Raw genomic sequence first — 22,238 nt, forward strand, 5'->3', positions numbered from 1 at the left:
TGTTCTCTTGTACCTGTTTTATGTCATCTTCCATTGCTGAAGACCAGTTCTAATACTAAGTACTGAAGTTCATGAGTATGGTACAAATCCCTGGATGTCCTTCATGCTTCGCCTTGTAATATCAAAGATACATCATTGCATCCATCAAACAACACCAATCCCATGATTCATTGCGTCCATCAAACAACACCAATCCCATGATTCATTGCATCCATCAAACAACACCAATCCCATGATTCATTGCATCCCAAGTTTGTTCCTGGGAGGCAAGTTAGCAAGACTACTCTTACCAAGACCACAAGTACGATCTTTGCATTCTTGGTACTGAGAAACACCCCAAATGCCTTTGGGACAATCGCAAAGGAGGGGCAAATGCAAAGCTGCGATATAAAGATTAACTATGGCAATGTTACTATCACGTATTCAGGTAGGAAAAATATTTCAGTCATGGTGGTTGCAATATGTCAGCCAAATGTAAAATGCATGTTGAGATTATTTTATCTGAAACCTCATCATAAAAGAATAATCTCAAATGACAATGTTCAGGTGAAACTGACGTGTGTGTATTTAAATGTATATTAAATTACAGAGCACTGCTTCTAACCAGTGAGCCATGACAGCTCTAGACTGACTTTTTTTGTTGTGTCATTGTATCGTTCTGATTGTGCTTCCAATCTGGTTACTGCAGGATTATTAGTCACAATACCAGTAATATCCATGGGCACTTTAAATTTCAGTAGAAATACCCATCTGTATATAGGTGTAAAGACTGTCATGTAAAAATACCAACATTTAAAAATACCTACAACTGTGTTTGCTTCCCTCAACCTGAAACGGGAAAACATATTACGCCGCTTTGGGTAGAAATACTAGCTTCTTTCAAAATATTGTTTTATACACAAAATTAATCAGGTTACTGTCAAATTCTGACTATCCATTCAGTCAGCCAGCCGTCTTTAAACTATTTGTAAATAGTTTTTGGGGATTTCCTACTAGCTCTCGTTAAAATATCAAGACCCGCTTTTTAGGTCTGCATAGCTTGAGGGGTGATGTCAGAGGACATTTTCGCTTTTACACATTACGCAATTTTTATATAGTACAGTGCATAGACAATACAATATAATACAAAAACAATACAATATACAGACAATCCAGCACAATAACCAGAAAAGTAGATCATCTATTCACATTTTCTAGATCAAATACATTATCTATCCTGGAATACAAAGTCTAGAATTTTAAATGTAAATTCATTCCATATCAATAATAAAAAATACATTTACAGAAGGATAATTATTATAACAAACTCATTGGACCAAGATATGCTGATTAAGCAAATGACTTGGTAATGAAGAAAAAGGTTTGGTGAATAATTATAAATGTGTTACGATATACCAGTGACATTAAGGGAGGGTGATGCATGGGCTATTTTTAGCATGAGCCTCAGTGATTAAGACACGTCAGCTTACAGATGTGGTGAATCATTATACAGTTAATGAATCATTTCACCGTGTTCTCAAAAGAGAATGGAACCTGTCCAAACAATTATGCCTCGAGTGTGGTAGTCTACTGATTTGATGGCCACGACACTGACGGTATCTACACCATGACATTCTCAGCTGGTATATTTGAACGCTACAGAAATATTATGGGATGGTCACAAGTGTGTTATTCACTGCCACCAGTCAGGCGTGACCTGGTTTTGGTTTCTCATGGGAGAGTACTGCATACCTTATATAGCCGCATAAAACATAAAGACACAAAATGCATTTTTCTAAATGTTGATTATAAGACGAGAATTCTCCATGTTAGTACAAAGTTACAGTGCTTATCCAGTAGAGGTTTCAAAAAAGTACAGAATCCGTCCCAAGAAGCACCGGGCACAAGGCATGCATGTCCTCAGTAGATTTCCTGGGCAAGGCAATCTGGTGGTGTGGTTGTTAGCAATGTTGCTTCATACCTCTGGGATCAGGGTTCGAGTCTCTGCTACAGCACTGTGTGTGGAGTTTGCATGTTCTTCCTATCTTCCTATCTTCCTTTCCTCTGGGTACTCTGGTCCCCCCCCCCACAGGTGTGAGTATACCCTGCAATGGGCTGATGTACTACCCTTGTGTCCATAGCTTCTGGGACAGGCTCCAGATCTGCATGACCCTGAATAGGACAAGTGTGTATAGAACATGGATGAATAGATGGGTTTTCAGGACATACATAGAAAGCCCTGAGCCAATATGGCATAGTGCTGCGCACTCAAACCGACTGAATATACAGTATTTATAGTAGTTTGTATTAAATCATAATGACAATGATCCCCAAAGCTTTTAAAAATCCTTATGATACTACAACTTGTAAAGTAGGCAAAGAACAGAAAAAAATAACTCTCATTTTGCTTGGAGAATGTAACATTTTATTCAGTTTAATTTAAATGACGTTAAAGAGGCATTTTTAAATAATCATTACGATGCCGTGCCTTTTTCTGCTGTGCTGCACTTTAGGGCAAAGAGCCAGTGGAGATGCATTTTATTTGTGAAGTGGACAACATCCCGATGAAAACAAGGCATTGTTAGTTGGTTAGTTGAGAAGAATCACGTGCGAGTACCATGGGAACAGCCAGCCCCATTGCCATGGCTCATTCCCCAACACTCGTCTTTTGGCTGGCAGCCACATAGCCTGGCCTACCGAGCACAGTAATGAGGTAATTGACTGCTCAAACACATGCCTCTTCAGCAGCTACTTAGTAAATAAACCTGCAAGTAGAGCCTGTCACGTTCTATAAGATCGTCCTCTCACTTTCTGATCGAGTGACCTCATGCTATCATGAAGTATTTTATCTTCCAGGCTTCATCTTACAACATAAATAAACCACAATCTTCCTGTATCAAAACTGCGGAGGGAAAAAAAAAAAGAAGCAATCGGAAAAGGAAGTTTGAGGTTAATGACTGGCCCCAGAAATGTCAGTTGCAAATTTGATGCTGATCTTAAAAACCAGTTCATGTTTCCAATAAATGAAGTTATATATATATTATATATATATATATATAATTCATAACTAATTGTTTTGAAGTTCATGTTAAGGAAAGGAAAATATGGGGAGATATTAATAAATCTTATACGATATATATTTATCTCACCGAAAAGAAGTTGTAATTTTGTGTCCCACAATTCATTTCTGTTTTGAAACTTGAACATATACCATGTAAAATAGATTCCAGTTTAATGTTCATTATCTTAGTGTAAATCTACTAGTATGCATCGGTTGTAATCATGTGATCTGATGTCAATAAAACATGAGTTTTTTTTTTTTGTTATGAAAGTGCTCCAGTGGAAAACTTGTATATCCTTCTTTCGAAGATACAATCATTACCAGGCTTCCAGTACTTATGCGCCATGATAAGACGGCATGTGCTCTGTTTTTCTGTGGTGCTATTCAGCCAAAAAAGAGGGCTCAACCAACGCCACGCCCTTCTGCGGCGTGTCACCATGCTGATTGTTCGCTGTGGCCTGCCTGTCACCACTTTCCCATTATTTAACCAGAAAAGGCAGCTGTGTACTCTACACCACCTAAGTCCCTTATGATAGTGGCTGTCGAGCAGAAAATTAGTTAGTAGCAAAGAAACCCCATTTGGGAGCAGTAGGAGAAAATAACATAGGCAGTGGTTTCTTTCAGGAGTAGAAGACTGTAGGTGGAGGGCTGGCCATGGATGATGTCATCGTGACAATTTAAGTGGGGGTCAAAGCTAATCATTTGTAGGAGCCCTGCTGTCTGCACACTGGCTACACATATCCAGTCTACAAACCAGTAGCCTGTACTACGAAGCGGGGTTACTGGCTTATTGGGGTAACTTGTCGGATTTAAGGTACCACAATTTAAATGGACTTCGTTCACTTACATTTTTCCCGGACTACCTTAAATCTGACAAGTTACCCCGATAAGCCAGTAACCCTGCTTCGTAGTACAGGCCCCTGGTCTTCTGTTGCTATCGCTCACTCGTGGCTCCTCAAAGCACACCTGACCTCAAGATTAACTGTTCTACAATTTCCCCTGAGGAATGGTGCCAAAACCTGGTCACGGAGATCTGTTGTGTATCTTGGCGTTTGTATACAGCAATTATTTAATGGTTTAGGGCTCACTTAACCCTTTTGATTGCTGTGGGTACCAACAACAATTGATGGATAATTCTAGCCGAGAAAAAAAAGACAAACAACAATGGAAAACCTTGCCAAAAAAACAACAGGAAGAAGATCTTCTTGGATCAGTCAAATTTCATGGGTAATTTACAAATGCTAATTAGCTTAACTGCATGCCTTTGAAATGTACAAGAGAAGCGAAGTCTTCAGAGCAAATGCAACATGTGGAGATGCAAAGCAGATGCAACTTGAACCACCAACCCTGCAGCTATGGTGCAACAATGCTGCCCACTGAGCCATCGCACCACCCATATAGGAAAATACATGTGATATAAAAATATTTTTTCCATTTATGAGTAAACTCATAGCACTATGTGAAATGTGCTTTTTGACATAATGGGTGTATGCCCATTGATGATGCACATTCCGTGTAATATAAAAATGCACTGTTTTTCTAAGCAGAAACTGTTTTTGCTGTAAACTTGATGTATATATGTTTGGGAACATTCACAAAATAGTGCTATAGTGGATAGAATGGTTACCTACCACCTCTGGAGACCAGTGTATGAAGATTGCATGTTTGTCTTCAGGCCCTCGTGGGGTTCCCTCTAAGGTCCTCCAGTTTCCCCTCACAGTCCGAAGACCAGTTGGGATGAACTGGAGTTGTTGTTTTGTGACGGGTGTGCGTGTGCCCTGCCGAGAGGCGGTGCCCCCTCAGTCCACCTACACTGCATGTCTTTGGAATGTGAGGAGGAATTAGAAAACCCAGTGCAGTATTTCCCAGCCTGGGCCTCAGGGACCCCCAGAGAGTCCACCTGCTGGGAGCTGGGAGGGAGCAAAAATGTGGACCGGCTGGGGGTCCGGTAGGACCGGGTTGGGAAACACTGACCTAGAGGAAACCTGTACAGATAGGAGGAAACTCCATACACAAAGTGCTAGGCACAGGTTTTGAGTACAAAACCTTGGAAGGGCCCTTAATGGCTAAAAGTATGTGGACACCAGCTTATCCAACATCTCATTCCAATACCAAGGATATTAATATGAAGTTGGTCGGCCTATTGCTCCTTTAATAGCCTCTACTCTTCTGGGAAGGCTTTCCTTTAGATGCTGAAACATTACTGGTGGGATTTGCTGCCATTCAGGTTGAGTATTGATGTTGGGTCATCAGGTGTGTTTCTGTGGAATTGTGTGGCCTACGATCTTTACAATTGCTTCACTTGCAGATGACAGCTCTAGCAGAGCAGAAACGGGGCAAACTGACTCATCTAGAAGGATGGAACCCTATGATGGTGTGGAGTGGAAAGTCCGTGAACTTCTTCTGTATAACTTCCCAATCTGCTGCTGAAGTTCATTGCAGGAGATTGTGTGACTGTACGCTTAATTATACACCGGTGGTAGGAATGGGTGTGGCTTCATTAGGAAATTCCTCTAAGGGGTGTCCACATACTTTTAGCCAGATAGGTATGAAACCAAAGTACAACCCAACTGCACCACCTAATAATGCGTACATAACGGTTTGGTATAACAAGGTAAATACCATATCATTATATGCACAAATACACAAAAAATGCTTTTTAACTGTACAAACAATCCAGAAATGCCATGATGTATCTCATAAGAACTGCTCAGATACAACTGATTTGGTCTTCAGGCCAAAATAAAAATACCTTCTGCTAGAGGACCCCTGGCCTAGAGATGAGCACCACTGAAAGTGTTAGGGAATTAGGAGAGAGAAAGGATAATAGGTGGAGACGGCCTGTTCATAACGCTGAGCAGTGCCTTGTCAAGAAAGTAGGCGTTATGTTATATGGCCCTTTGTGTTTTCACTTGTTGAGTGCGCAAACAATGCAGGGCACACTTCATGTCACATGACCAATGGGTGACATCACCACTGGCTGGACCCATGTAGCTGGATTTGGTGACTGCTCTGACTGAAAGCGGTACCACCAGCACATCACTGAGCAGTTCTCAGGTGTGCTCAGGTGAAATTACAGTGCTGAATCCGGGCGTCGCTCTATTATTTTTTTTTTTTTTAATAATCAGGCTCAAACATTTAAAAAACACATTTACCATTTTTAACTAAACAAGTATAATTAATGTGTCAAACATATACATAATTAAAAAGGGAAATTCTCTGTAATTTAATTTATTGGTTTGGGTTGTCATATATTACAGAATAACAACACCATGGGCTACGCGCAGTTTCGGTGAAACCTTCATAGTAACTAGTCAGAGTGTGTATACTATTTTATAGGTAGGCCAACACGATCAGATACTCGCCCAGGCATGTACACGAGCGGGGATTTCCCACTTAAATAGAAGACATCGCCAATTGTCCAGGGTTTCCTCGATAAGCTGTCACTTCCATCTGATTAGGCAGGGAAACAAAAGCCGCAAAACAAGAGACATCTGTGACCACAACAGAGAGAGTCACGTGCTGCAGTGCAAAGGTCAATCAGACACCAAAAAATTCCCAGTGGCAAAATGAATAACTAGCACTTGCAACTGAATTGCATTAAACTAAACCTAGATGCATTACAATGCCATGTATGTGTATAGAAAGTTTACTATAATAACCGATCAGGTAGGTTCTTGCAGATTTGGTAACTCCTAAATTTTATCAGATGTAATAGTGTTCTGTCACCAGATATATGTTAAATAAAAGATTAATCATAGTGTGTTTGTCGAAATTCAGAATATGTATAAGTATACCCGTTTAAGTAATAAAATGATAATTAATTATATAACGTCACATGCACACGGAAATTAAACACGACTGGTATATATAAAATATGCCTTTCATATGGGTTTTTGTGGCTGGAGTGTGGTCTATGAAAAATAGAAAATCAATGACTTTTTAAAAACAAACTATACGTCTTTTACCGTCTTAAATGTACAAACACAAAAACTTATAACACGAGTAACTTTTTACAAGCACAACACCGAAGGGCAGCAGGCAATTTGATGCATGTGCTGCACTGACGAATAATAACTTTTCGTCAATGCAACATCTTATTACTGTGTCAGTGCAAACGTACCTTTTTCACGCTTAGTTAACAATGCATTAACCGCTGACCATAATGCGTATTTCATTTTGTCGTTAAAGTGTATGGTAATGCGCGGCGATCGTTGACATGTTGGGATTAATATTAGACAGAAACACTCGCAGTAGCGTAAGAGCTGATGTTTACACACCAGGCTGCGCTGCACCGCGGGTTCCAAGAGTAATATCGGGGGAGGAGGAAGGGCGCAGTGTGGGAGCGCAGCCCTCCTGTCTGGCGGACAGTTGGAGCGCAGGGTCGCCCCGTCGTCACTCGCCGAAGTGCATGTCAGGACTTGTTGTCAGACAGGAGGAGGGCGTGGCGTACGACTCCCAGCCGCGGGAGTGAAAGCCGAGCAGGGCGCAAGTGTGCTGCATTCTTCTTTGTAATCTGCTGCAGGATCGCACACTTCTGTGACTCTGGAGAAAAACTAGCGTTTTTTTCCCTCTCTTCCCCTCCCTCCGTGTTCAGCGTTTTATGCGAGCGCTCATGACATCATTTGCTTTGGCCGCTGCCATATTTTTACAGTAACAATAAGTTGGCGGGATGACACGCGGGCAGGCTTTCGGCGAGCGAGGGCACTGAGCCTGCGACGAGGCGTCTTCTGATGACAAATAGGAACCGACATCGCTTGAGCATTTACTGCCAGCCGGTGATTACGAAGCGACAAGAAAGTCAAGTAAGTGCAAGCTTGAAATTGTCACGGCCAACAATTGTATTATAATGCATCTGGAAGCAATCGATCGCCAACAATGTCAATTTCACTTTTGGCACTTATCTAATAAGTCAACTAATTGTAGTAGCTCTGCATTAATTTGGTACTGTTCGATGCCTTGTCCGATCTTATTCTGAGTTTGCTGGATCTGAAATAATGAATCACTTGTGCTGGTGCCGTCCGGCGTCGAGTGTACTCTCTCTTTATTGATTTGGCTCAAACTGACTGCAGATTGTGTTCGATGGGACTCGGAGACGCTGCTTGTCTCTTCTCATAACTACGTCAAAATGCATTTTCATTGTCGGAAGCCGTATCATTAGTTTGAATTACGGAGCTCCGCAGGCTTCGACATTCAGCCCGGCTGAATGACCACAGAAGTGTCACGGCGTAAATACGGTTTTCATACCTTTGAATAAGATACCTTTGATTCGGTTTTGGGGCATAAACCTTATCATGTGTTTATAGTTTCATATTTATGAAATCCATTTAGTTTATTGCCTGTTACTTGTCTTATGCTGTGTATGATGAGTCTTGATTACGTAGGCGATACTATTGATCGTTCGATTCTAAGGCCGTTTAGTGCATTTCAGTTTTCATAGTAATACATTTCTTTATAGCAGAGTATATTTTATAACTTGCGGTATTTTTGTGACATTTTCCAACATGGAAACCATTGCAGTAGTAGCATGGTACATTTAACCCCATTAAGAGTAGAAACCACACGTTAGAAGGTCATTATAATCCACAAACTTGACAAAAGCGTTAGCCATTGTCGTGGGCAAGACAACAGACCATTTTTTTGTGGTTTGCACAAGTTCCGACGTATGAAAAAAACATCACGTTTTTTTTAGGATTCAAGGGTACCGCAGTCTTCTGCACCTCCAAAGAACAGAATGTTACTAAATTTCCAGCCTCAAAGATTTTCCATAACGCGTTAAAAATTACATTAACTTAATTTTACAGTAATGTGTAGTGTTTTTCCTAATTTTTAAAACATATTTATGCAAAAGGAATAAATAGCTGCAGTTTACCGGTTTTATCAGGGTTAAAATATGAGAAGTAGGCATTCCGTCTGTGAAGCTTGTTATTGTGTTTCCTGGTTAAACGTCTGCGTGCGAGGCGCTTCACTTCTGCTACCGATTTGTTTACAAACAGTTCGCAGCACACGAGGGCGCCCTTTGCCGCCATCTAGCGGCCAGGGATAATATAACACGCTGGATCAAACTTATACCCACCTACCCCCACCCCCTTATCATAGTCAGGGTCACGGGGGGAGCAGCCGGGGGGAGGGAACCTGGAGTCCATTCCAGGCAGCATAGGGCACAAGGCTGGGGTTCACGCTGGATGGGACTCTAGTTCATTGCAAAACACCCTGGAATTATGAGGCAACAATGCTATTCACTGAGCTATTGTGCCACCCTATAAATGAAATGTTATTTAAAATTTTGAAAATTTTCATTAATATTCAATAATGTGCCCCCTTGATAACTAATAAATTAATGAATAACAAAATAAATCGTTCCTTTATATTATAAAATGCAGAGGAAATCAATTAGCTGCAGTTGGATATTCCCTGGGAGATTGTTTATATATGCTGAGCAGTAGTTACAATATAAAATAGATATTAAAATTCACCTTCGCTTAGGTGCGACCAAACAACGCCACGTTCCTTCGGCGTTCGCCAGGCGGAGACACCCCGCAACTTTTTCCCTGCGTCGCATTTAATTCTGTCTCGCATTATAAAATGTGCACCTGGTCAGATTTACGGAGGAAGTCCCTGTATGCATGGTTGAGCGTGCATTGATATTTACAGTGTATGTCTGCTTTCTCCGCAGTCTAAACCTGGTATGGCTCGGGCCCAGACCAACGGAGGCAGAGACGACAGTCAGCAAGGGGGTCCTCAGAGGTGCCGCATGGAGGCTCTGCAGCCAGAGGCCTGGCTCACATGCAGCCTCCACTGCCTGCAGCCAGGCCGCCGACCTTGCTGCCAATGGCGCGTCAGGACCACCCCCTCCACCCCCGCACCGGTTTGTCCACCACAGGAACCTATGGCCAGTACGTCCCCCTCGGACATCACAGACAGCGTAATCCCTCAGAGGACAGGTAAGGCGCTTGTCGATGGGATATTAGATCAGTATATCCAGGGAGAAAATTGGGTGTGAGAAAATGCACGATTGGGCGTTGAGAGTAGAGAGCTGGACTAACGGGTCAGATTCAGAACCAATAGGATTTCATTTTGCAGGATTAAATGTAAAATAGTTTATTGGATAAGCCCCAAGGCTTCACATCGCAGCTTTTGAATATGTTGCTGCGGTAGCCTGGACTACGATGCCTTATTGCCTTACAGTCCTTGGAAATTCATGCAGCGGTAGGCAGTGCAGTGTACGTAGAACAGGATTATGAAATGAAATACTGCTTAAAAAATGTCACAAAATAGGGAAAAAGGAATGCAGATTCGAATCTGCTGTGACACTCTAATCGCTGTGCTGTTTTATTCCTGCAGTTCACTACCAGCAATTTGATATATAAGCTAGCTGTGTTAGGGTTTTGAAGCAAACCTGCAATAGGCCCTTATATACATATCAAGCATAAATTTCGCTTAAAAGCTCATTTGACTACATTTGTGATCAACAAGCATGCAGAATTGCTTTGTATAGTGCTGCTTTAGATATGCAGCTATTGTGTGATATTGACTGTTAGATAAGATAAGGCTTTAGTGATCCCACACTTAACTTAACTTGAATGGCAGTCGAAAAAGACAAACCAAAAGACACTATAACAAAATAGAAATACATAAGAAAGAAATTATGAAAAATCTGTGCATACAATTACACATATTGCACATATGACGTGGGTAGTGGCATAGATGAATATATATATACAGATATTGTACCACGTGCTAGTTTTTAACAGTATTATAGTGTCATGCTGTTATTTTCATGAGTTCAGCTGTTGGCGGGTTACATGCTTGTATCTGAGCATTATGGAACCTCCTTGATGAAGACAGCTGGACTGCCAACGTGTTGGCAAATAGATGCAAGAATAACATGGTATGTGGAGTGTGTAGGTGTGCCTATGTGGGCTTACTGATTGACCATGGGAGGCAAAGGCCATTTGCACTGGGACTCTGATGTGCATGTCAAGGGAAGGGGGGTGTTTGCTGTTTGGGCTGGGAGACGCCACCCCAAAGCAGTCCTTAGACAGCTGAATGAGGAATGGTGCGAGTGTTTACTAAGACTCTGCAGTGTCCAGAGCTCAGATTTTGCCTCCTTCTGTGGCAGCCATTGAAGAGCTATGATCTGGGCATGTCAAGACTTGTCTCTGTCTACAACATCCCATAGAGAACACATGGTTTTCTTATATGGCTGCTTTGAGATGCTCAATCTGCTCCAATTTCTTCCTTTCTTCTCTTTCATCGCTTCTCATTTACTGTTTTCCTCTTTGCTACCTACCATGTTTTTACGATTCTTCCTGCTTTCCGTCTTCCTTCTACCCCTTGGTTCCCTGCCTTTGATAGCTCTTCCAAACTGATTGATCCCTCCCCCACATCGCCTAGACTAACCTATCCCAGCTGGTCACTGTTTTACTCAGCCAATGGCTGATTTCGGTTTCAGGCGGCGCTGGGCTACAGTTACCCTGGCAACAAGCCAGTACTCCTCTGTTTTCCCTCCTGTTCTAGCTTCTGAATCGCCAGCAGCTTTGGGATAAGCGTGTCTTAAAGCCATTGTGGTTTCATAAACTTTCTTAATGAACTGGTTTTGAAGAGTCAGACTGTAAAATTTTCTGGTAGTAAATAAACTGGATTTCCTTAATATATCAAGTCCTTTGGTTGTATTTTATTCGTCAAATTAGCGAGAGGCCAATAGTCACTGCATCCAGATAAGACAGTGTTTATTGCAGCTATTTTATTTTGATCTTGATTATCAGTTTTCTTTTCAGAAAATAACCTAAAAAGTGTTCACAACGATTTGGGTTGTCTTTTTTTTTTTTCCACCACCAAAAGTGCATGGCCATAACACTAGCGATGAAACTCCGCTAGCCTTCTAGGCTTATTAAGCAGATTAAAAGATTACCATCTAACTTTAAAGGGAAAAAGGTTTATGACAATAACGACAGTAATCAGAGAAGAAAGCTTCTGGCAGCTCGAGATTTGAAACTCGGTTTTAAGACTCCGTCTGTTGTGCCGTGAGGGTTTTTTTTTTTTCGGAAGTGGAGCGAGTCGGATAAACGGCGATTCAGGCTTGTTAAGTAGCCAATCCGGCTCAATAAGTAGTGCACTGTTAAATAGGTTAGAGACAGTGCGGGCAGCCGTGGTATCTTCCTTAGTCGCTTAAGAATCAGCAGGAGTCACCTGCCATGGGGGATGTAGCCTTTGGTGTTTTGGTGTGCAGACTTGTACTTTAGGCCTGTTGATGGTGATCTGTTTCAATTAAGCACCAAATGTAATCAAACAAAATGCACTGTGACCCTTTCTAAGTCGCTGTTGATAATGGAGAACTTGCGATTTGTCAGATATCACAAGTTTTTTGCGGGCAAGTTGTAGTTTTTTGTTGTTTGTTTAGAGTAATGGCTTCTCTCTTTGTTTTGCCAAGACTCACTCCAAGCGGGAGGGAATGGACCCAGCATAATGAGAGCCGGTGACAGACAGGAAGCCCCGCATGGCCGAAGTCAGCGCCCTCTAGGGGACGCCCAGGAGAACAGCCCCCCTGGTGGAGCACCACAATCGGAAGATGAGGTTTCAGAGAGAGTGGCTCACCGGCTAAGGATCATAGGGGACGAGATAAATGCCACGTTCCTGCAAAGACGGGTAAGCGTTGCAGTTCACACCATGTCATCCGCCTTGCTGGTGTCACTACGCGATGCGGTGCATGATTTCTAAGAACATGTGACTGAAACGATCTTTCCAATTTTGGATGAACACAAAGCCCCCCCCCCCCCCATTCTAGCCTGTCCTCTCCTTTTTCCTGTCTCTTTCTCTTTTTTATTCCCTTCTCCGCTGCACCGTGTGAGGACCGCTGTTGGCAGCCGACGCAGTAAACACAGGCTAATCTCCCCCTCCCCCCACCCTGCCAGACAAACACGACTGACATCACCGTTTCATTCTCACGCGCTCCTGCCACCGTGTCGACTGACGGCGCGCTGCAGCGCTTCCACTCGCGCGCGCAGAGCCATGAAGATGGGGCAGCGATGCATTCACACCACGCGCAGCTCATTCAGAAAAAAAAAAGCGGCGAAACGAACGAAATCAAGTTGTGAATATTAGTCTTAAGGCTCGAACGAAAAGTTACAAAATACCCATCTTCGCTCCCTTGCTTTATCTGCTTACCTCAAGACTTTGACCACAGTGAATCTTAAGTTGCCTGGACCTGTTGATGACACACGGCCCAGTGATCCCTTGAATAAAGAAGGAGAGACGATCGTTGATCTTTTTTATTATGGAGGTGTCAGCCGTATCTCTTTGGTTGTGACTGCAACAGAAACGCTGCGGGGGCTGGAAGCACAAAACACAGACCTCCTCCTCTTCACTTCACCACATTCTGTCCAGCACTGACTGTATCAGTTTGCTCTCCTTTTTCCCTCCTTTATTCTTTCCCATTTGGGCTGCCAGCTTGTGTCTTGATCCTGTCTGTTCCCTTAACGCAACCCCCCCCCCCCTTTCTCTCCCCTTCTCCACTTTCTGTCTAATGGTGAGGCTCTGTGTTATTTTTAGAGCTTGACTCATAGAGGCAGTTGATGTACGGTCGCCCTCCTATCCCAACGCCCAGGCCTGCTCTGTGACATAGAGCACAGCACAGACACACCTGCCCGTACTGGGAAGCTCTCTGCTCTGGCTGGCTGGTCTCTCCTTACGTCCTCAACTGCGGGGCCTTCATGTTGCGCGCATATTATGCTTGCATAGGCAATGCACGGTCTTTATTCTGTCCCACAATTAGCTAATGTCAAATGCCGTTACTTGTCAGTCCATTGTTAAAACAGTGGTATTTAAATTCATCCTGGTACATCGATAACCTATAGAATACAATCACAGCATTTTGTGAATCTTTGGTCAATTCTTTCGGATGGAAGATCGATCGAAGTACCTGCTTAATGTTTGTTGTTTAGTTATTGCTCTTTTCTTCCAAAACAACTATTTTACCTTAGGTTTTTTGTCCTAACTATCATAGTATCTGCTGGTCCTCTGTATGTGTAAAATATGTATTCTGATTTTGGAATGCAAGACTGACTCCAGGAAGCTACCTATATAATAGTGAGTGTTATATTCACGGAGCATTATAACTGTACCACTTAGTTTTCTCCTGGTTATCGCTGGATTGAGGTTACCTTGATTTATCAAGGCCGTGTTCGACAATAGGCCATATCCATCCATCCATCCATCCATCCATCGTCTGTAACTGCGTGTCCTATTCAGGGTAGCGGGGGAGCAAGGAACAAACAAGGACGGGGGGGGGGGGCAACCCGCCATAGACCACACACACAGTTTGATAACTCCAGTTAGTCTCAGCATGTTTTTGGACCGTGGGGGGAAACCGGAGTAGCCACAGGAAACCCCACGACACATGGGGAGAGCATGCAAACTCACACACATGGCAGAAACTCGAACCCTGGTCCCAGAGGAGTGAGTGCTAACCAGTGTACCACCACAGGCCATATAAAAAATAAACATTGAATAACCCACTATGTAGTGACACTAAGTCTCTTGTCTTCGTCGGCTGCTGTTATGCCGGATACTTCCAGGCTCCTGACTGCATGGTGGCCGCTATCACAATTTTTGGGGCTCTTTAGTCGCGATAAATGAACTGCATTGCAGGAGGGTCCTAATCAGGTCACCGACTGCCGAGGCCCCAGTCAATGTCCTGTCCAGGGTGATCCTCTGGTGTATAATACCTGCTTACTGGGATAGGTTAGGCTCACTGCAACTATACCTTCAATAAGCAGCTATGGATGGATGGATGGATGGATGGATGGATGGATGATGACTTCTTATTTTCATGTAACCTCCAACCTAATATCGCCCGCCTCTCTTTTCAGAATGCTGTCCTGCTATGGCAGAACTGGAGGGGTGTCTGCAGAGGACTCTTTCTCTTCATCACAAATGCGCTCTGCACCTTCTACCAGCGAAGACGCACGTAAAATCTTAGGACGGCTAGATGGGCGCTGGCGCCGCCCTCTCCCGCCCCCCCCCTCGCCCCCCCCCCCCCCAGAGAGCACAGGCAGCGCCAGCGCTGGGCTAACCTGCGGGATCAGGTTATGTCGTTTCTGTTATTGTCGTCCCTTCGTTTCGCCTTTGTATATTTTGTACATTGCTTTCCATCTGGCCTGGCTGCGGCCGTTTTGTGTAGGGGGTGGAGCCTGGAGGCCTAGTTGGCCGTGACCGCACCGTTTTCTGGAGTCTTAGGAGGAGCGAAGTGAACTGTAGGGTGAGGACCTTGACCGTGCAGAGCCGGTGAAATGGGAACGGGCCCCGTTTTCCGGTGCTGAGCCGCGTGGCTCTGCTCGGTCTCCTGCGATGCCTTTGCCTTCTTTCACTCTGGAGCTTGACAGCCCCCCCCCCCCCCTTCAAGATGTGCTCCTTTATAACAGGGAAGGCTGTGAACTTTGTAGATCCAGCCTGGGAAGTCAAGCAAAATTATGCTGTTGTGTTTTTTGTTTTGTTTTGTTTTGTTTTGTGTGTGTAGCCCGTAACAGGCTACAGCACCACAGCGAGTTGGTCCCATGGAGCCGTGATGGTCCCCAACACCGGGCTGCTAGGGCAGGGATACAGGTCAAGACCGATTTGCCTCTAAATGTATGTCCGTGTGTAAGAATATAATTTGCAATTAGTTTGTCACCCCTACCCTGCCTTTGCCTGAAAATTATTCAGATGGATATAGTTTTCTACAGACTCCCTTTAACTTGGGCCACATTTTTAGTGCCCCCCCCCCCCCCCAAAAGACATGACACCTTGACCCGCGGTGGACAATCCGCTCGGAGATTGTTGGATCCACATGGCCCCATGGCGTATGACTGGCGTGTGCGTGGCTACGTACCGAACTCAACTCCACAGCCAGGGAGTCATTGTTCCGGCATTAAGATCTGTTTGGTGTCCAGCAATTTGCCAAAACAAAACAAAAAAAAAACGTAATTGTGATCGGTGGCCTAGTTGCAGTGTTAATAGTTGGAAAATGTTTGTGTAAAACTGGGAGAGAAACAGGCGTCATATGGATAAAGCGGTTTGGCAAATAACCTGGTCTACCAATTTGTTTGTTTTTCTGGCTAACCTGTTGTTGAACAGTTAAATTCTATTTAAATTCTTACATCTAGGAGTTTATTTATGACTTGGAAGAAATCTGCACTATGAACTTTTTTTTTTAAACCACCTGTTGAACTGTTGTGTAAGACAGTGGCCAACTTGAATTGGAATTGAAATTATGTTGAAGTTAATGTATTTATATACAGTAGATCTTTAAATAGTATTTCAGGAATATTTGGGTTAGTTGAACCTGATTTTTATTTTGTCTTTTTCCATTATTATTTTTTCTGAAATATATTTTTCATGTTTTGTCCCTGTGTGGGTTCAACTGTTGTCTATGAAAGTGGGCCTGTATATTTTTTACGATAGCCAGAAATCTTATTTCTTCAATAAAGTAAACCTCAAAGAATCCAAAAGTCATTTTTATTTTAAAATGAAACGAATATGAATCAGTCACTTTACAGAATAAATTATTTAAAGCGTAATTACAAATTTTATGCTGTGCATTCATGACATGTATTTCCATTTCAGGGGGGGATGGGGGGTTGTTAAAGTGAACATTGTTTTGTCTATAGGTTACACTCCTGTTCCACTGCTCCAAAAACCACTAAAGGCTTACTTCTGGCAAGGAAGATTTTGTAAACACAGCACTTGATAAATTATTTCCGTATTCATAAGGTGGATTCACGTTCTGATTTTTTTTTTTTTGGTTGACAAAGCTGTTACGTCATAGCTGACCCTTCTGGTCAGGGACATTCCCCTAAATATTGGGTGATATTGTGACAACACACTGTTCCAGCACTACAGAAAACATTGGGCAACGGTGTAAATGATATCCTATCTGCTTCTGGTGAGTGAGTTTGTATCCAGGACGCCGTTAAGATGTAGCATTGGGTCATTTAACACTGTAAGGGTTGAATTTGTTATCCAGTTTATTTTTTTTAAATGATGATTCAGGAAATTAAAGTCTGGCTTTTAATCTCCAGACAGAACAGAAAAAGGTACTGGGGTATAAAAGGGCGTGTATAACCCTGACCATTGAATTCATTTCCAGTTTGGTACATTTAGGCCAGTTTAAGGTTTATTTTCAGAATTGTCACCCAAAGAACGCATATCCCATGGTTCATAGCAGTTCTGTTAAAGCTGAGTTCTTGATTTTTCCAGTTCCTGCCTTTAATAACACATACAAACTTGATATATACCAAGGTGCTAGAGCTGATATGTGATTTGCTCCCTTTACAGGAGTTCCTGTTGCTTTGTTGCCATACTTTTGACATGGCCTTGCAGAGAATCATTAATCTAAAAACCTTTAAACATAATCTGGATGTTTTTATTACTTTGAGGTATAAGACCTAGACTGAACCCCACAAGCACACCCTTACCCTTGAGTGTCTCCACGACACTGAGTGTGGGTGTCCACTTCCTGTGGCTGCCTTTTGACTTCTCATAGTGAGCGTTGGTGGTTCACTTCCTGTGGCGACCTCGTGACTTCCTGTGATGTTTTGATCTGCAATCTCCAGTACAGTCCTTTTCTAAGGGAACCGCCTTACTGTATTTGTTAAGTACCACTGTGTCTGTTACAATATGATGCTGAGACCGTGTATATTTGCTATTTGATATTTTCTATGTGAATTTCCATGTGAATTTTTTATTTTCATTTTACAATAAAGGGTAAAAATGTTATATGTTGCTCGTTTTTCTATTTTGTAACTGAATTAGTGTGAGCTAAAGTTTTAATTTATTTGGACCCTGTAATTTACTAATATAAATATCAAGAGGCACTCAATTATTGTAATGTAACATGGACCACAATAGTATTATCGCTTCATATATAAGGACCAATCACAGTCTCTAAAATCATCCAACATTTTAATAAAGGCAATTTCATTACCTTTGCATCTAATACTGGCACAGAGTTAACAGGTTAGATTTAATACCTGCCGCAAGAATGTGCAGAATGTTGTAGGCAAAATAAATTATAAGTATAACATTAATTCAGAATACTGTGTGACATAGTTTTTAAAAAAAACATCTAAAATAATAATAATAATTTTTATTTGTCATGCACTTTACATCTGGAGCAAATTTCAAAGTGCTACACAATAAAAACATCATAAAAAAACATAAAACCCCTTTTAAAAAAATGTGACAACGCACAAAATTAATTAAAAACCATAAGTTCTGCTAAAAAGAAATGTTTTAAGTCTCAATAGTCTGTGGTGCCCTCAAATGATCCGGGGGGGGAGGGGGGGGGTGTTCCATAGTCAAGGGGAGGCAGAACAGAAGTTTGGTGCTGGGGAGGAAGCAGCGATTTGAGTTTCTATACAATATGTAATCAATAAAATACAAAACAATACATTTACAGTGTGACTATAGACCAACTGTAGATTTATGTAACAGTACACAAATTACATGATTTAGTATGAACTGCGGTTTTGGGTTCATGGTTCGGTGCAATTTCGGTACAGCAGGGAACGTTTTGAAATGTATTAATAAATATGCAAAATATAAACACAATTAAGGACAGTTGTAAACGAAAGGCAATGCGTCTGTCGGCCTGGAGTCCCTGCTCTGTAAGAAATCCAATTTTGCATAAAGCTGGGTTAAACAGGCCACTGTCCATGTAGAATGGAACCTTCTATTTCAGCATTTCTCAACCTGGTCTGTGTGGATCCGCAGTCAGTCCACATTTTTGCTCCCTCCCAGCTCCCTACCGGGAGCAAAAATGTGGACAGTCTGGCAGGGAGCTGGGAGGGAGAAAAAATGTGGACTGTCTGAAGACTGGATTGGGAAACACTATTCTGTTCTATGTTCATGGGTCACACATTAGATTTATTGAACATGGTTGTTCGTGCCATTGTTAAATTTGAATAAGACCTTTAGCATATGCGGAGATAATTGGTTTTCTGTCTGCCAACAGAGAACATTTTGAAGAGCTGTCAAAAGACAGACAGAGACTGCATAGAAGAGTAGCAAGTAATTATCTCACCCAAATTTCTGAGATTAATCACTAGACACTCCAGGAATCGATCATTTGACCGATAGTCTAGTCCTCAAGGCCACTGGGTTTTCAAGGGGAATGATGACATTGCTGTGTGACATTACCTCATTTTCGACATAGAAGAGTGAAACGGGGAGACGTGCTTTAATTAAACTGGTGTTCTTAGTCCCATCTGTATTAATCCCCCCAAACTAATCTAAGAAAAAGAGCAGTGACTCTTTCACATGAATCGTGGCATCAAACCTAAAGTCATCTTCTTTGTTAGTTATTCCTTTAATTCAAGGAAAGATGCAATTGCTGATGCACACGCTCATTAAACACGAAGAACAGCAAACAAAATCCCTAAAAAGTTAAATCAACTGAAGAATCTTAGAAGACAACAAAGGAAAAGCAATGAGTTCTTTGCACTAATAGAATACTGATATTCTCATAATATACATGAAAGCTTTAGGGTCTCTCAGCAGTCAGACTAGTTAATTTAATTTAGAAACATTATTGAAAAGAAATGTCTTTTGACTTCATAGGGAGTAAAATTCCCAGTCTTTTCCCGGGTTGAAATGTGTCACTAATTGGAGAGTAAACCAGTCAGAAAATAGTGGAAATCAGGCAATATTATTTTATGTTCAAGGACTGAATAGTTAAATTTAACAGAAACATGTAGTCAAGTTCCACAGGCATCTTCCTAATAAGAGTCATTTTTACTAGTCATCCATTCATCTTGCAGCCACTTTTCTTGTATAGGATTTCAGTGCATACATTTTCAAAATGTTCTTCTTTAAAAATTGTTTTACTTTCAAATATAACCATAAGAACGGGCCTATATCTCAAAATCAGTGCAACAGTCTCTTATATTAACCTAGACTTCTGCAAATTCCATGTCTTTACCTGTGCTTAGAGCAGAGGTAGAGATTTCAGGTCCAGAGAGTACAAATCTAGACCATGATTTTGTTTCAATCAACCAGTTGAGTGTAAAGATTCAGTCACAGAGTACTCAGCTGGTTGGTTATAAAAAAATCTTGGTCTGGATTTGTACTCTCTGGACCTGAAATCTCCACCTCTGGGTTAGAGTATATGTGGTTTATATAAGGTTTATTTCTAGAATGTTCTTCCATAGTTAGAGCAATGGGCTGCATATTTACTGCCATGCCAGACCAGGCCAAGCTCACTTCACGGCCCACATGGCATTAAGCCAGAAGCCTAGTGGCCAAAATAAAAGCCGGTTTGCTATTCTGTTTTCAAGAGTTGTACACATGAAATGGTCCACTATCTTTGACATTAAAGTCACAGAAGCACTTAAATCCTATTCAAAAGCCTAAAAGTCATTGCGCTTAGTTCCGAATATTCATCAATGGTTAGGCTACTGCTAACTGGCCTGCAACTAACTAGCCCACGGCTAACATGCTGAGCCATATTTCTCACATATTTGTATGCTGTTATAGTGTGGATTAGCATAGTCAGCTACTGTCAGTTTTACTCTATACAAACCAATTAAATTTACCATGCTCCTTTGGCACATTCAGAACATAAATTTCATGTTTCATTCTATATAGGATTTCCCCAAACTGGGCCTGTCTAAATCATTCATTCATGTAGTTAAAAAAAAAATAGTATACCAAAAATATACATTTGCTGGGATGTGAGGAAGTCAAAGAAACATTCCTCAGACCATTAATGCAGTGTGAAAATGGTGATAATTCTCCCACATCCACTAATGTGTTACTGAGAAATCCTGGAAATTGCGACCAAAGCTTTGAGAAATAATGGGAAAGAAACATGGTTGCAAACCACATTTATAAGTCTATTCATTCTCCAGCTTCTTGTCCTGGGAAAGTTCATGGGAGGCGAAGCCGAGGCAGGATGGGATGTCAGCAGAGGTGGAAATTTCAGGGCCAAAAAGTACAGACCAAGACCAAGACTTTGTTTCAACCAACTAGTACTCTGTGAATGTGACTCTTTATACTCAACTGGTTGGTTGAAACAAAATCTTAGCCTGGATTTGCAATTTCTAAATGTCTACTTACATGCATATACACGCACCACTACTGCCAGTTAGCCTACCTAGATGTCTTCAGACTGCAGAAGGAAACCATCACTAGATAGAGGTGGGATTCAAACCCATATGCTGCAGGTTTGAGACACCATGCCTCTCTGTAGAGCTACATTTTACATCATGTTACGTTTTCATACTTTCTGCTAACACAGGGCAGGGGAGAGCCAACGGAGGACGCCAGTCCATCGCAGGATCACACAATACGAGAAATATAAAGACACCTAGCCATAGGTTTTGGGACTGCGGGAGATATGCTTGCCTTGTGTTCCTACGGGTTAAGAAAGTCCAAGAGCCGGAATCAATCTCACTAGTCTTGAGGTGTGGGTCTGGACTGTTAAACGCTGAACCATCACACTGCTCTAATTTAGATTTCTCAGCTACAGAAGCTGGCAACTTACGTCCTGAATTCTTCATCCTTAGCCAGTCAATCATTCCAGCCTTAGTGTAAGATTTAAAAAGGTATGAGAAATCTGTTAGGGGCAGTGCAAGAGAGACACACACACAGAGTGGTGTGGCTGATTGGTTTAAGGCACTGGGTCTCTCTGAGGGTGTGGGTTTGAGTCCCATTTGTGTCAACTGTTTTCAACTATTTACCACAGCGATCAATGCTTCAGTTCTCAGATTAGTACAAGCTAAACAATCTGTTTTTTAAATAGATCACGGGTATGACATGTGCTCTACATATAGCATGTTTCCAGGGGTTTGCTTTTCCTTTTTGTGATTCAGTTCCCCCCTGCAATGCAGACACATGGATTTGAACGATTTAAATTGTATTTATGTCAAGGTCATTGCGATGGACGGATGTTTCTCAGCATAAGATTGGGGAAATTTATGATTTTTTTTTCTGCCTGTATTGAGTAAATATGATAAATATGTGTGTTATACAGCAGTTTGGAGAAATCAGCAGTGCTAAAAGCTTTGAAAGGTTCAACAGCCGCAGAAAATGACATTTTCACAGTTATAAAGTACAGAAGTTCGATGTAAGAGCACCAAGTCTTGTCACGCTAAGTAATTCCACTAGCTACCTTCATTGTCCAGTTACGTTTCTTTAAATAATATTTTTTTTATTAGCATAG

General features: G+C 41.9%; 1 protein-coding gene and 2 long non-coding RNA genes across 4 annotated transcripts; 2 read left to right on the forward strand and 1 right to left on the reverse strand.

Moving 5' to 3' along the window:
- Positions 1 to 237: 237 nt before the first annotated feature.
- On the forward strand, positions 238 to 3,014 carry LOC111844013 (uncharacterized). The gene is made up of 3 exons (XR_002838292.2): positions 238 to 427; positions 2,493 to 2,692; positions 2,836 to 3,014. It is a non-coding gene; the product is annotated as an uncharacterized lncRNA (long non-coding RNA).
- LOC140579101 (uncharacterized) lies at positions 2,030 to 13,516 on the reverse strand. Its single transcript, XR_011983306.1, has 3 exons — positions 13,394 to 13,516; positions 13,208 to 13,275; positions 2,030 to 2,151 (listed from the first exon to the last, which is right to left on the reverse strand). It is a non-coding gene; the product is annotated as an uncharacterized lncRNA (long non-coding RNA).
- On the forward strand, positions 6,607 to 15,061 carry bbc3 (BCL2 binding component 3). Of its 2 annotated transcripts, XM_023812077.2 has the most exons (5): positions 6,607 to 6,709; positions 7,695 to 7,845; positions 9,717 to 9,984; positions 12,474 to 12,688; positions 14,911 to 15,061. In XM_023812077.2, exons 2-5 carry the CDS (start codon positions 7,774 to 7,776, stop codon positions 15,010 to 15,012), a joined length of 657 nt encoding a protein of 218 aa, XP_023667845.1. In that variant the 5' UTR covers positions 6,607 to 6,709; positions 7,695 to 7,773; the 3' UTR covers positions 15,013 to 15,061. The 2 variants fall into 2 exon arrangements, with proteins under 2 accessions (XP_023667845.1, XP_072557546.1); XM_072701445.1 differs by lacking the exon at positions 6,607 to 6,709 and having other exon boundaries at positions 7,411 to 7,845.
- Positions 15,062 to 22,238: the final 7,177 nt, after the last annotated feature.

This window comes from Paramormyrops kingsleyae, chromosome 17 (assembly GCF_048594095.1).
Source record: "Paramormyrops kingsleyae isolate MSU_618 chromosome 17, PKINGS_0.4, whole genome shotgun sequence".
Taxonomy (NCBI): Eukaryota; Metazoa; Chordata; class Actinopteri; order Osteoglossiformes; family Mormyridae; genus Paramormyrops; species Paramormyrops kingsleyae.

What these genes read in the sequence shown, in the direction of transcription:
- bbc3 (XM_023812077.2), top strand. Translation starts at nt 7,774, where the DNA reads ATGACAAATAGGAACCGACATCGCTTGAGCATTTACTGCCAGCCGGTG. An exon ending in CGTAATCCCTCAGAGGACAG is followed by an intron (nt 9,985 to 12,473) that starts GTAAGGCGCTTG and finishes TGTTTTGCCAAG; the next exon opens with ACTCACTCCAAGCGGGAGGG. An exon ending in CCACGTTCCTGCAAAGACGG is followed by an intron (nt 12,689 to 14,910) that starts GTAAGCGTTGCA and finishes CTCTCTTTTCAG; the next exon opens with AATGCTGTCCTGCTATGGCA.